At 42.9% G+C, this 16,032-nt stretch overlaps 1 protein-coding gene across 1 annotated transcript; it reads left to right on the plus strand.

The window, feature by feature from the left end:
• The first annotated feature begins 11,440 nt into the window (after nucleotides 1-11,440).
• Tspyl5 (TSPY like 5) lies at nucleotides 11,441-12,729 on the plus strand. Its single transcript, XM_042672905.1, is given in 2 exon segments — nucleotides 11,441-11,768; nucleotides 11,771-12,729. Coding segments are annotated over 2 exon segments (1,287 nt in total).
• The last annotated feature ends 3,303 nt before the right edge of the window (nucleotides 12,730-16,032 follow it).

Below are 16,032 nucleotides of genomic sequence, written 5' to 3' on the forward strand. Positions count from 1 at the left end.
TTCCAGCTTTTACCTACCAAGTGTCTAAGATTACAGGTGAGTCACTGGTGCTCTTTTACCTAAGCCTCTACTTTGGAAGGAGAACCCTGAAGACTAGAGGCATGGGTCAGCAGTAGAGTGCCTGCTTAACAAGCAAGAGGGCCTGATTCCCAATCCCAGTACTGCTAAAAACTAAGAGAGAGAGAGAGAGAGAGAGAGAGAGAGAGTATGAGAGAGAAACAAAGAGAGAGAGATTGAGAGAGAGAGAGAGATTGAGAGAGAGAGAGAAGGAATAATTTTGTAGGGTTTCAAGATTTTGTTTTGGTACTTCAAATGAACTCTTAAGTGGAAATCATTTGTATCTTCACTTAATATTTTTGTGACAGAAAGTAGTAATAATTTTAACAATAGCCTTCTGGTGGCCATTCTAGCTCACACCCCAATCCCAAAGAGTTTAAAAGAAGTAGTATTCAACCATCCCCCCAAGAGTCATGGGATTCACAGAGAACAAAAACCTCCTCTTTTGACTGCTCGTACTCCTCCACTGGTTCTCAATGGCCCTTGGACTTTCTCTACCTCCTCATCTTGTCATCATTTTTTCCCTTCACTTCCTGAATGGAAGGCTCAGTGTCTCTTATCTGAAAAGTTTAGGACCAGTAGTTCTTGGGATTTGAGATTTTTTTTTAAATTTTGGAATGTTTACATATACATAATGAGATACCTTATACATGAGATCAAGGCTAAATATGAAATTAATTAATATGTCAAATATACCATATGCAGGCATGAATATGTGTATAATTGCAGGTGATTTTTTTTTTAAATTTTATTTTATTTTATTTGAGAACATACTGTACAGAGGGGTTACAATTACATGGGCAGGAAAATGCATACATTTCTTACCAAGCATTTGCAGGTGATTTTTATAAAGTGTTTTAAAAATAATTTTGTGCATGAAACAAAATTCTATGGTATAGAATTTTCTACTGTAGAAAATTACATGCAAAAGTTTAGTTTTTGTATGTGTGTGCTGGTACTGGGGCTTAACTCAAGGATTAGGTGCTGTCCCTTAGCTTTTTTTGCTCAAGGCTAGTGCTCTACCACTTGAACCACAGCTCTACTACTGGTTTTTTTTTTTGGTGTTTAACTGGAGTTAAGAGTCTCACAACCTATCCTGTCTGGGTTGGCTTCAAACTACAATTCTCAGATCTGAACCTCTTGAGTACCTAGGATTACAAGTGTGAGCTACCTGGCTAAAAGTTTTGAATTTTGAAAAATTTCAGATTTCAGGTTTTTGGATTAGAGATAACCTCACATAAAGTAAATACAGAGAGACCTAGACCCCCCCTAGGACAAAAGAGGTCTTCTAGAACCCCATGAAAAGGAGATCTTCTAGACCACCAGATAGAAGTCTGTCCATGTAGACATTCTAACGTATGTATGTATGTATGTATGTATGTATGTATATATGTATGTATGTATATTGCAAAGGTGATGTATAGAGGAGACATTCTTGTTTCTTTATATCTTCATCCTTCATCTTCCTGGAAGCTCATTATTGAAAACTCCATTTTTTATTCTAGCCCTACTTCTGAGTATGTTAATATTCTGCAGTGAGGGTAGGGAGAATGTGTGGGTGTGATTCTCTCTATGTGGCCTTTCTTTCAGACACTTCTCAGAATACCAAGGGATCCTTAGAGTGCAGTTTGCAAACCACTAGATGAGATGCAATCACCACTCCAAATCTTTGAGTCATAAGAACTGTCCTCAGAGACACAAGTTTCTTCATTTGGATGAAAATTCTAAAAGCCTTTGGAGGCAGAACCTTTGGAGATCATCACTGTTATCTGCTGATATGAGATGGTTCCTTCTCAGTCTAGAAGCCCACTAGCTGGGAGAGAGTGCCCTTGAAGAACAAGTCATAACTTCTTGTAGACATTGCCACAATGGACATATGGATGAAGCAAGATTTTTTAAAATAAGTTTTTTTATTATGAAAATACTGTACAGAGGGGTTACAATCATATGAGCAAGGTAATGAGTACAATTCTTATCAAGCATTGTTGCCTCCTCCTTTGTTTTTCCCCTACCATCCCTTCCCTTCCATCTCCACAACTACATTTCCCCCCACTACCCCCCCCCCCCCCGCCACCTAAATTGTAAAGTTTGTTTTTCGACATACCGTCTTGTACATCTCATTGTTGTAATGGGTCAAACTGTATCCCTATTTAAACAATTTGTTTTTTCCCTTCTGTTCCCCAAATTATACCAACATCAAATACAGTGAAAACAAGGGTTATACCATGGGGAAGAGACATACAAAACAACAAAAAAAATCACATGGTACCTTATAAATATGTTAGATGGAGGAGGATTTTAAGACCTGAAAATCTCACTCTCTATAAGTGGCTTCTTATAAATGGATATAGTTGAGGTGAATGATGCACCATAAAAAGAAATACCAACCTTCTTGACTCTCAGTGACAATTATAGTAATAATTGTGTATTACTTTTTCTCTCATTTCCAATGAGCACAGAAGATATGACGTATGGTAGATTGTATTATTGGGTCAAAATGTCTGCTTTCCTGCAAGTTGAGAGAATGATCCCTTTCAGCTACATGGATGTCAGGCTTCACCATCTAGCCAAAGAGAGGTGAGCAGAAGAGCTGTCTATCATTTCTAGGTGAATGCTTGGAGTCTGTGAAGCATTTCTTTACCCTCTGCCAATGAGGGGGTATAGCTGAGAAATATGTAGGCAAATGTCCAGATAGGTACTCCTTCTTTAGCCTGGTTTCAGAATGATGATGACATGGAATGGAGATTCAGGAGACCTAAGGCAAATGTATGGTAGAGATGGAGCAGGAATAAGAAATGCACCTTTGTTGTATATTTGATTAGAAGCCAGGCAGACCTTGGTTAGAATTTCAGCTATCTAATCTTAGTCAGATGACAAAACATCTCTAAATCCAAATCTTCTCCTTCATAACATGGAGATAATAATATGTGATCTTTTTGAGTTGTTGAGTTGATTAAAGATGAAAAAGCAAGTAAATTACTTAGCACAGCACCTAGAACTTATAAAACACTCAATAACCCCTATTAAGTTGTTATTGTAAAGTAGACATAGAACTCTGGAACAAAAAGGCTTGGGTGTGTACCAGTGGCTAAACAATTATGAAACATAGCAACTGAGCATAATTCCACTAACATATCTTTTTTTGGGGGGGTCCGGTCGTGGGGCCTGAACTCTGGGCCTGGGTGCTGTCCCTCAGCTCTTCAGCTCAAGGCTAGCTCTCTACCACTTGAGCCACAGCACCACTTCTGGCTTTTTTTTCTGCTTATGTGGTGCTGAGAAATCGAACCCAGGGCCTCAAGCATGCAAGGCGAGCACTCTACCACTGAGCCACCTTCCCAGCCCTAACATATCTTTTTTTTTTAATTTTAATTTTTATATTTTGTGAACATACTGTACAGAGGGGTTACAATTACATGGGCAAGATAACTAACATATCTTTTTAAAAAATAATAGGGCCACCAAAGAAAGTCCTGTACCACATGGAGGCTGAACAATACACTGTTGAATCACCAATGGGTCATGGAAGAGATTAGAAAGGAAATTCAAATGTTCATGATATTCAACAAAAATGAACACACAAATTACCAGCTCCTCTGGGACACAGCAAAGGCAGTACTCAGAGGCAAGTATAGCTCTGAGTTCCTTCATCAACAAATTGGAGAGATCTGAAACCAACAATTTAATGAGACATCATCTGAACCTCCTTGAAAAAGAAAGCAGCAAGCTAAACCCCAATCCAGTAGATGGAAAGAAATAATTAAATTAAACAAACTAGAATCCAAAAAAACCATAGAAAGAATCAACAAAACAAAGAGTTGGTTCTTTGAAAAAATTAACAAAATTGACAGACCCTTAGCAAATCTTATCAGAAAAAGAAGAGAATATACCCAAATAGACAAAAACTCAGAGATGAGAATGGAAACATCACCACAGAAACAGCCAAGATTCAGAACATTATAAGGGAATACTTCTCAAACCTTTATGCTAGTAAGAACCTGGCAGAAATGGACCTTTTCCTAGCAAATATCAACATGTGGAAACTAAACCAAGATGAGACAAATCAACTTAACAGGCCCATATCAAGCATTGAAATAGAAACAACAATAGAAAGAATGACATTGCCCCATTTGTTAGAAAATGGAAAGACTTGGAAAAAATTATATTAAGTGCAGTAAGCCAGGCCCAAAGAAACATAAGTCCCATAGTTTCCCTTATTTGCAATAACTAGTATATGTCTGAGACAAGCAGAAATGGTCAGATAAGTTGATGTTAGTCAAAATGAACCCCAAGATAAGGACTCAAATGTTTTTTCTTGCTTGCTATTGTTTCTAAATATTTATAAGATGATTTCTTTGTTGCTTTGTATGTCCCTCTCCCACGGTATAACCCCTGTTTTCACTGTATTTGATGTTGGTATAATTTGGGGAGGGGAAGGGAAAAAACAAATAGTTTAAATAGGGATACAGGTGGACCCATTGCAACAATGAGATGTACAAGACGTTATATCGAAAAACGAACCTTACAACTTTGGCATGTGTGTGTGGGGGTGGGGGTAGGGGGAGTTGGGAGGGATATGGGAGGGCAGGGATGGGAAGGGGAAACAAAGGAGGATGCAACAATGCTTGATAAGAAATGTACTCATGGGCTGGGAAGGTGGCTCAGTGGTAGAGCGCTTGCCTTGCATGCCTGAGGCCCTGGGTTCGATTCCTCAGCACCACATAAGCAAAAAGAAAAAAAGCCGGAAGTGGCGCTGTGGCTCAAGTGGTAGGGCACTAGCCTTGAGCTGAAGAGCTGAGGGATAGTGCCCAGGCCCAGAGTTCAGGCCCCACGACCGGACCCCCCAAAAAAAAAAAAAGAAATGTACTCATTACCTTACTCATGTAATTGTAACCCCTCTGTACGGTATTTTCACAATAAAAAAAAACTTATTAATTAATTAAAAAAATAAAAAATAACAGGGAAAGGAAGAGAAACAACAAAATGGTGAGACAAAGGACAAAGGGGAAACCTATGCAACAGTGATACTCACAAGACAATTTGTTGGAAATGATCTGTACAACTTGGGGGGTGGTAAAAATGGGGGAAGGGTTAATAAGTTAGACAAGAAATGTAATCACTACTTTACTGATGTAACTGTAACCCCTCTGTACATCACCTTGACAATAAAATTAAAATTAAAAAAGTAATAGTCAATAGTTCATGGCCAATTGCTAGTCAGAATACTGTCCTTCAATGCTGTCTAAATCTTAATCCTTAGAACCTGTCAATATGTTATCTTACATGACAAGAAGGAGTTTACAGATATGATGAAGGATTTTGAGCTGAGGAGATGACCTTGAGTTATCCAGGATCATCATAAGGGTATTTGGAAAGAGAGAGGGAGGGAGGAATGTCCAAGTGAGAGGAGAGGATGTGGATGAAGGACACATAGCTAGGAATGATACCCTTGCTAGTTGGCAGAGCCAGTGGCCAGCCAGAAGCTCTTCAGGGAACAGATTCTCTTGGTGCCTCCATCTGGATCCCAACTCTTCACACTTTTTTACTGTAATCTCCTGCAATCAGATTTGGGCTGCTAACCTCAACAAGTATCAAGTGATGCTTTTATACTGTTTAAAACCACCAAATTCGTAGCCCTTTATTTCAGCAGCAATATGAAAAATCCTACTTCCTTTTCCTTCTGGAATAAGGTGGCCTCTGTGTTCTGAGTTCAAAATCATAAAAGCCTGTGTTAGGTTTCTTGAGATCCTTGGTGCTGGCTCATAGATTACCAGCCTGCCATCCTATTCCCTTTCTTAGCCAATCAGGATCTTACCTCATCCTATCCTACATACAAAAGCTCAAAACCACAAGAAAAACTTTCAATCTTAATTTCCAGATGACATTTTACTTTATGTATTATGTATGTGTAATTTGAGGGATTGTCATGGTATTTTTCAGACATCAATGAATGATAAAATTAAGGCCAGAAAGGTTGGGCTCTTACATCAGGCTGAATTATGCCAGCATGATTTTTACCATGACTTTCCCCAGAAAACTCTCTCAGCAAATGAATTCAGAAAATACCATATAAACTCTCTGGACAGAGCTAGAACTCATTTATACATTTATTGCAATATACATATAGCAACATATGGAGCATATGGTTGTCATTTTTAAAAACATTACTGCTTGCTGAAAATGGGTTTGATTATAAACCAGGAGAAATGGTGGTTGTTGCTTTAAGTGTTTTTGTTTTACTTTTTAATTACTCTTTTTTTTTTAATTTAATTTTATTTTATTTGAGAACATACTGTACAGAGGGGCTACAATTACATGGGCAGGATAATGCATAGGAGTGATATTGTCTTTTTCTTCCTGAGGAATTTTAGTTACATTCTGTCTCTCCTCTGTGAGGAAGGAAGGGCACGTGGGGACTTCAGGACCCTCTGATGGCTGTCAGCAGGTATCCAAGGCCATTGTAGAACAGTCCCTACCACAGTAAAACAAGGCTTCTCCACCACTCCTGTGCTGAGGTGCTGGGGTTTGGGATTAAAGGAACATGTCACAGAGAGAAGCATAAATCTCCTGATCTCTTAAACTAGAGATCACACATTTAATTATAGAATGGCAAATATTCTCTTCCTATTGTAAATACAATAACAATTCTGTGTTCAAACTGCTGCATGTTTTACTTGTTTTCCCCTAACAAAATAGAATTACAGACTGTTAGGTTGAAACCTCTTTGTGCAACCATTTGAAGATCAAAATAAAAAAAGAGGGGGACAAAGGATTTCATGTGGAGAATATGCAGCATAAGTATGAATTCCAGAAAATAGGTATTTTCTCTTTCTTTATTCCTGACTTGGTATTTCTTAGTTTTTCCCATTGCCCCAGCTAATCATCTTAGAGCTCTTGGCTCAAGATTCCTGGTCTTGGGGTTTCCTGAGAGATGGCCATGAGAAAGGTGTCACAGCACGTGTAAAGTCTTGGTCTGAGCAGCAGACTTCGTATTCTGTTAGTTTTTTCTACTCTCTTGCTTCAATCCAGATTCTACAGCAGAAGCTCTTATATGTTTACTGCCACCCAATTCACTTTTAGTCAATATTTTGTCTAAATCTGGTGACACCCATTTTTATCTAGATAATGTGTGCCTGAGGACTGAATCATGCCCAAGACCAGATGGTGCTTGCTTCTGTGAGGAAGACAATGACAAGGTTTGCTTGCCTGAGTTATGAAAGATGCCAACTTGAGCAATCACCTGGCAGCTGTCCTAATTGTCTTAATCTGTGAATTAGAGAGGCCATATGGTCCACCTGATCAATTATACAGATATTGATTATGTTCAGGAGGAAGAAAATAAGCTGTTGTTACTCATTCAGGCTGCCATCTTTGATAGGGGTGGGTGAGTAGCTCCGTAAAGATTTGCAGGTGTGGCTGCTGAGGGCAGTAAGCAGCATAGGTGCATCTGAGTCCATCTTAAACAGCCTTCCTGTTGAAGGGCAAGAGATGTCTGTAGAGCCTGTATTAGCCATGGTAAGAAACAAGAGGTGGCACGGAGCCTCATGTACAACAAAGTCGTACCCATTAAAAATAGTGGTCACCTTTGAAGTTTCAAATGAAAAGGACAGAATTCTTGCTTGACAAAAATATACTGCCTTTCTTTCCTAGACTCCCCCCAGATACACCAATGCCACACAGAGTAGCACTATTTCCAAATGCTTTATACTACTTATTTTCAAAGGCTTTTCTGTAGCTATAGGACCAAAAATCTCTCCTATTTGGGAGGAATTAAAATTATTCTTAGATATTTGTTCATGACAATGATTTTTTTAAACTTATTTTTAAGAAGACAGAAACTTGGCTAGGTGTAGTGGCTTGCACCTGTTATTTCAGCTACATGAGAGGCAGAGATCAGGAGGATTTCAGTTCAAGGTCAGTGCCAGCAAAAAGTTAGTGAGATCTTCATCCCAACAAACAAGCTGGGTATGGTGGTGCTTATCTGGAATCTTGCTTAGGGGAGAGGCATAGGTGGAGAGGACCTTGGTTCAAGATTAGCCCTGGGCACAAAAAAAGGATATAGTATGGTCTTGGAGCAGCTGTCTTACAAGCAGAAGAGTTTGATATTGCAATAATACTAAATACTTATACTATGAGTAATAAGTTAAAAAATAAAAAGTGAGAAACTTCACAGAGAAATGTTGGTTTCTCCATGGCAACCATCAGTTGGAGTTTAGTGGCGACTGCCAGCCTGAGATGAACATACCTCTCAGCTGACTAAAATCACCTGTGTGGCCCTATTCTTAAACCTTGACCCGAGCAATCAGCTCTGACATTATAGAGAAACTGAGGCACAGAGGAATGTATCAAGAAGACAAAGTTGAACTCCCTGACTCCAAGGTCTTCAGGTTCAGGGAAGAAGACAGTGTTTGCAGAGGCTGACAATTGGATACATATGCATGCTCTTCTCTGAATTCTGCAAATCATTGCCTTGGATGAAGTTTTTCAGCTCTGGGCCTCAACCAACTTTGGACAGCTTTTCCCAAGTAGCTCTTTATACTGCTCACTGGCTTAGAAGACAGGTGCCAGAAGACATGGCCCACAGAGCTGCATTCTGTGTTAGGATAAAAGGACCTAGACACTGTCCCTTAACTTTTTTAGCTTTTTTACTCAAGGCTGGTATCACTTGAGCCACAGCTCCACATCCTCTTAATGAGGATTGTTTGCTCCAGAAATAGCTTTAGGATAATTCTGGGTGAAGGTGCCATATAGCCTCCATCTAGAGCAAGTTGGATATTTGTTACTCATGGCATTTCACTTTGGTTAGATACCCGAAAGGAGAAGAATTCAAGTAATGATAAAGTATTAAATTACATAGTAAAAGCAATAACCTCAGTAAGTCTAGGGCACATCTAAAGTTCTAAATTTAACCCATAGCCAGTGAGTGGTAGGGTTTGCTTGCAAACAGTTCTGTTTTAGAAGTTCCTCCCTCAATGATAGTAAGATGCTCATAGATAGATGGATTTCTTTGATGTTTGCAATCATAACTGTATTTAACAAGGTCTTTCTTGAATAGCTTTCTACTATTTTATAAAACTCTCAGTGGTCCAAGTGCCAGTGGCTCACACCTGTAATTCTAGCTATGTGGGAGGCTGAGCTCTAGGGGTCAGAGTTTGAAGCCAGCCTATGCAGTGTCCATGAGACTCTTATCTCCAATTAACCACTAAAATGCCAGAAATGGATCTGTGGCTCAAGTAAAAGAGTGCTAGCCTTGAGCACAAAAGCTAAGGGATTGTGCCCAGGCTTGAGTTCAAGGCTCAGTACTGGCATGTGTGCATACACACACACACGGAAGGTTGTATTCCCAACAGGAGCTGTTTAAATTAAACTTACTAAATATTATTACTAAACTACTAAATATTGCCATACCAAATGTATTACATACCTGAGAGATAATGGACCACAACAAATAATAAATGTTATTATGTATGCCTCTATATGCATTCATATCTGTGTATGTATGTATATGTACATATATACATATATATACGTATGTCTATATATAAAAATTTAAATTTAAAAGGTATTTTTACCCATTGAAGAGTAAAAGAGAAATTTAAGTGCCAGAGCAAGTGATCTCTTGAGCCATAGTTTTGTATCATAGAGTTCTGGAGCCAAGCATGGCACTAGAGTCAGTCATGAGCATGGAAATAACTCACTAGCTATGAGAGCTTGAGGAAGTTACTGCAGCATGGACCGCCTCTTCAATGGGAGACGTTTGCACCTGCCCCACAGGGCAGTTATAGGGATTAAATTAGCTAGCACCCTATTAAAGTCCAATTCCTGTGGACTTCGGTTATAATTACTAACATGAGCAAGCCCCAGGCTAGGTGCTCTGAGAGACAAAAGCAAAAAGACACTTCACTATCTAATTGGGAACCTGAGTGACATTCTTGTATAAAGTTGAATATTAATACATAGTAAGCAAACCAATAATTATGTTCATCTGCAGAGAATAGCCTTTTAAATGAAAAGCTCTATGGAATGGAGGACCAAAGCAAGGGAGTTATTTATTTATTTATTATCAAGAGTTTAGTCTCAAACTTGTTTCCTTTCACCAGGAGCTTATCTTTGACTTGGTGAGGAAAGGCTCTGGTCAGATTGGATAAATACACAAGCTAGCCCTGGCCCAGCCATAGTTAATCCTGTAGCAGTTAGCCACCAGTGTAACATCAAATGACAGATGCTAATGGTAGATTATGACTCTTGACCATACAGGTGGATGGAGTTGGGGAGTTCTGAGACGTGGGCAGTTTATAGAGGGATAGTGGCTGCTTTGGCTGAGTTGTGAGTGAGTTCTACACTGTGATTACCTAGTTTAAGTGGTAAATCTTAACAAGAATGAGGAAACCCGGCTCTGTGTCGCTCTGACCCCACCTGTGTCTTCCTGTGGTCTCGGCCTTCATTTTTGGTCCTCTATTTTGAGTGGCAGCTCAGCTCTGTAAACTAGCTGGGAGAAGGGGTGGGGCTGGGGAGGGCGGTGGGAGACCTCCACCGAGGCCTTTTAAGATCCAGCCGAGCAGGCCTGGATGCACAGGCATTCGTGAGTTGGAAGCGTATGCTGCCTATCTCAGCGGCCTGGGTTTGGCCTGGCCGTGCATCCTGGGTGTCCTCGGCATCCCCACGCTGCAGTTTTCCCATCGGGAAGGCGGGAATGACCAGCCTCACCCACGGAGGGGGTTGGGGGCGGGCCTGGCACGCGGGAGGCCTTCCGAAGGGCCGCGAGGCCTCGCGTGGCCGCTGGGGCCAAGCCAGCAGAGGCCGCCAGCGCCGTTTATGACGGGATAGCGGCAGCTTCGCCTGAAGGTTTTTGTTCTAATTTTTTCTTTAGAGACGAGGCCCAGGGCCAAGTGCGGCTTCCCCAGGAGCCGCCACGGGAGAGCACTACAGAACGCGTTCGGAAAATGGGTGATGGAGGCCAGCAGCCAGGCGGGTCTGGAGGTGGTGTAAGAGGGACTGAGGCCACCAGGCCCTGCGGGTGCGCATGCGTGTCCACTGGCCGAGGTCAAAGGGCAGCACACACGCGCGAGGGGTGTGTGTGGCGGGGGCACAGAACAAACTTTAGTCAGAAACAGGGAACTGGGGTGGGGTGGGGGAAAGGAAGGGAGGAGGAGAGGAGAGGGTGCTGGAGGGGGCGGGGAGCACCGGTGCGCAGCCGTGGTGGGAGCCAATCAGCAGGCATAGCCCACCCTCGCAGGCAGCGGGGCCACCGTGACCTCTTGGCGGTTGCGGGGTGAATCCCGCCCTCTGCCCACGGTGGTTGCTGACGCAGCTGACGCAGGGCAGCGAGGTCGGAGGAGCGGAGCGTGGTCTTTGGCGTCCGCGTCGCCTACCGTTGGCCGCCATCATGAGCGGTCGAAGCCGGGGTCGCAAGTCCTCCCGCGCCAAAAGCCGTGGCAAAGGCCGCCCCCGAGACCGCGTCTGCACCGTTGGCGGCGAGGCCCCGCGCGAGGCGGACCGTCCACAGCGCCAGAGCCCGCCGGAGGACGCTCCGACCGCGGCACAGGTGCGGACGGGTGCGCGGTGGGACGGTGGGGACGCGGCCGAGCCCGCAGCCGACCCCCAGCTCGGGGCGGAGGCCTCCGGCCAGTCCCCGGCCCGAGCCACGGGGGGCTGCGGGCTGGCCACCCCCAGGCCCGGCCCCGTCAGGGCCTCGGCCCTCACTCAGAGGCTGGCCATGACGCTGTGTTCGTGGGAACCGTGGGAACGGTGGCCAGGCGGAAAAATGGCCCCCGCGGCGGAAGTCACCGTGGCCCTTCTGAGAAGAAGGCGGCAGAGGCGTGCGGCGCAGCACGGCGGCGGGGGTCTCAGCCCAGAAGAGGGCAGACCGCCGCTGAGGCCGCCACTGCTACCACCCCCGGCACCACCGGCTTGGCAGGGGAGGAGAGGAATGGTCTGGCACCAAGGCCTCCATCTGGGCCTCCATCTGGGCCCCCAGCAGGACCCCCAGCAGAGCCTCCATCGCGGCCCCCAGTCAGCGTCAAAGATAGCATGAGCACCCTGGAGAGGGTCCAGCAGAAGTTGGAGACCGTGAGCACCCAGGCCGACCGGGCCTACCTTAGGCTTTCACGCAAGTTTGGGCGGTTGCGACTGCAATATCTGGAGCGTAGGAACCTCCTGATCCAGAATATTCCGGGCTTCTGGGGGCAGGCTTTTCAGAACCACCCCCAGCTCTCCTGTTTTCTGAACAACCGAGATAAAGGAGTACTAAGCTACTTGAATAGCTTGGAGGTGGAAGAGCTTGGCCTCGCCAGATTGGGCTACAAAATCAAGTTCTACTTTGGATGCAACCCCTATTTCAAAAATAAGGTGCTCATCAAAGAATATGGTTGTAGTCCTTCCGGTAAAGTGGTGTCTCATTCTACTCCAATCCAGTGGCTCCCGGGTCATGATCTACAACCCCTAAGTCAGGGAAACCCAGAAAACAGCCGAAGCTTTTTTGGGTGGTTTTCAAGCCACAGCTCTATTGAGTCTGACAAGATTGTCGAGATAATCAATGAGGAACTGTGGCCCAATCCTCTGCAGTACTACCTTATGAGTGAAAGGGCCCAAGGAAAGAAAGCAAAGGAGGATGGGCCAGGTCCAGCAAAGCAGCCAATGGAGAGCCCTAAGTCTGGGACAAACCTTTCCAAGTGATCCTTCACAAGCCTCTCTACTACCTCCAACCGGACTGTTTCTGATCGACTTACGTGTGTGTGTGTGTGTGTGGGGGGGGGGGGGGTAGTCTGCCTTTTCTTCAGGTTGGCCTCTGTGTACTGTAGCACCTTTGGATTTTAGTTACAAGAATATGGCATGTATAATCATCCTTTGCTTCCCAAGGATTGCTTGCCTTTTTTTTTTTTTTAAAGAAGCACATGTTATGTCATCTTACTGTTCTCCTGTTAAGCACTTAGCACTCCAGATGTCTGCTGCCTTTGTCTACCTTGCCTGGACCCTCATGAGTCATCCTGAAGGAAGACCAGAACATCCTCAAAGTCTGCTACTTCACAGCCAGTGACTTGTTGGACATACTGGCTGTGCATCTCATCAAGAACAAACTATGCTTTCAGCACTACAAAATCAAGCCAGTGCACATGGCATTGACTGTTCTGTGGTTCTGGAGGCACCAGCCAGGTGCCATCTACTTTATCTCCAGTTTTGACCTTGCATCTGTTCCACCCAGGTACTGGACATTGACTGAGGTCAAGAACGTTGTTTTGTGTTCTTTACAATCATAGGTTTCTTCTTGTCTCTGGACATGATGTGAGTGAACTTTCAAAGCCTGGCCATGCTTAGTGGACACTCAGGTCATTGACTTTTGTCTAGGCTCTAATTGGCCTGTGAACAAGTTCTTGAGAACTGCCTCTGGACTCACATGCTTTGCCAGTGCATGAGACACGTGCCTGTCTTCTCTAGACTTCAGCAATCCTGGTGCAAAGACTGATGGGCAGGCAGTTACTTGTGGACAAATCCTCTTGCTGTGGTCCAGGTGAGGGTGGGGACTGGGCCCCATCTTTATCAATTAGGTTTTTTTTTGTCGATTTTTTTTCTTAAGAATTAAAGAGATTGTCCTGGGGCAAGGATTTTGGGGAAAAGGTATTTCTCATCTGTTGGCCTGTATCTCTTTGACTTCATCTCCTGTCTCCATACCACTGACACATTTCTTCTGGCCTCACTTCTGTTCTCTTTTTCTTGTCACTCCCTTTCTTCTTTGTACCTCACTCCTCACTTTTCCTTCTTTTTTTTTTTTTGTCACGGGCCTGGGTGCTGTCCCTGATTTCTTCACTCAAGGTTAGAGCTCTGCCACTTTGATCCACAGTGCCACTTCTGGTTTTCTTGAGGTTAATTGGAGGTAAGTCTCACAGACTTTCCTTCTTGTGCTGACTTCAAACCTTGGTAGCCAGGATATGGGTATGAGCCACCAGCACCAGGCTTTGTCTTTGTTTTGTTAATTCAATAGTACAGACAGAAATAGAAGAAAGAAGCTAGGGTTTTCTTTATATAGCTAAAGAGACATCTAGGGACTTGCTATGCATACTCACATGCTAGGCTAAAATAGAGGGAACCACAAGACCAAGTGAGTCTATGGTCAGTCTTTGGTCCAGACTCCTGAATTCATTCAACAGTTAGGAAATTGAAAATCCTGTTCATACTTTTGCATTTGTTAGAATTAGCTTATGGCAGAATGTTTCAGATTATTATCTCTTTTTGTTTTGACTTTTGAGCGCATGCTCCATAAGACTCCCCAGGGCCTCCTGTTGTCTTCTCCTTTGTGGTAGCCTCAATCATCTGGATCCCCAGCTCCCAGCATTCCTATTTAGCAATGTGTTACTCTCTTTACTTCTACTTTCAGATGCCTGCAGAAATAGGCTTTAGCTGGGCATGTGTGGCTCAGGCCTGTAATCCTAGCTACTCAAGAGGCTGAGATAAGAGGGTCACCTTTTGAAGCCAGCCTTGGTAGGAAACTCTGTGAGACTCTATCTCCAATTAACCACCCACAAGCTGGACATGGCACTGTGGCTCAAGTGGTAGAGCACTAGCCTTGAGCAAAACAAAACAAAACAAAAAAAACCTCAGGGACAGTGCCCAGGTCCTGAGTTCAAATACACACAAAAGAAAAAGGAAAGAAAAATAGGCTTTAGTCTGCAGAAGTGGACTTAGTCTCCAGGATAGGGGACCCTTAAGGTACTCCTAGGGCATGGAGGAGATAGGCAGGAATAGAGTCTGTTCTAGGTCTTCAGGTTATTTCCTGGGGGAGTGGATTTTTGTTTTTCTGGATGATTTTTCTCTTTTTCTATATGTAGCCTTGTGTCTGTGAGAGATTTAATTTTACATGTTGTATATTTTGCCTCCAGAGTAAATTCTTGCCACTTCCTCCATGGTTGCTTAATGGAAAAATAGAGCTGTATGAATCTGCTTTTTTTTTCTTAACATTTTTGTTCTTTATTAATACCATTTTCAGGAACACAGAAGCGGAGAAGGTAGTCACTGGATCCTGTGTTTTATCAACTATTATTGTTAGTCACCAGTTAAGATCCATTTAGTTTGTTTATAGCGCTCCTTCTTCCTGTACTGTGTTTGTTCCAAGTCCAAGACACTATGCCAGTGCAACCAGTCTTCTTTGGGAGTTTGGGACTCTAGAGGTGTTAATTGTGAGCTAACACTATATCAATCCTGTATTTTGCTTTTAGCATTAACTAATGATGTTCCAGAAATAGACCTTAGAAACGAATTATCATAATTCTTGAGGTTCAGATGAGATGAGCTACTTCTCATCCACAAAAGGAGAGATTATTTTGTTATAAAACTCAGACTTCAGTGTTAGGTACTTGAGACCTTTTACCACAGTATCAGTTGTGTTTCTGGTGTAACATGGAGACTTATGTGACAATTTTGTGACTGTTAGAATTGTTAACCTGATCTCTTAACTGTGTACATAAGAAATATAATTTGGTGACTGTTGCTGAGTTTTGTGAAGACCTTCTAACTGGCTATATTTGATAAGTTGACACTGTTGTAAAAATGCAGTAATTTCTGTGTTCCTAAAGATCAAAAATGGTTGTAAGTTTGCATGCATGATGAAAAAATAAAAGTTTCATTTCTTGTCATATTTATTATTTGCAAAAAATAATTGGAATGTTGCTTGGAATGTAGGCAGAGTTTTGTCATAGAGCTATATATACATTGGCCTAGAATTGTGATTGACAAGCCTCAAACTTATGTATGGATGACTGTACAAAACATAAAATCCTGATTTCCAGGCCTTTCTTAGAGAGTTCTGAGAGGAGGCCAGATACTCATGTTTTAAACAAATGTTCCAAACATTTTTAGTGAGAATTCAGTGCTTTTCAGATTTTAGCATGTTACCAGGATTTCTGGAATCCTGTTAAAATAAGGATTCTGATTTGGTAGTCTGAGGTGCAATCTGTGATTTTTGCACATAGAGCAAGTTTCCAGGTG

This window comes from Dipodomys spectabilis, unplaced genomic scaffold (genome assembly GCF_019054845.1).
Source record: "Dipodomys spectabilis isolate Male_0828 unplaced genomic scaffold, ASM1905484v1 ptg000783l, whole genome shotgun sequence".
NCBI lineage: Eukaryota > Metazoa > Chordata > Mammalia > Rodentia > Heteromyidae > Dipodomys > Dipodomys spectabilis.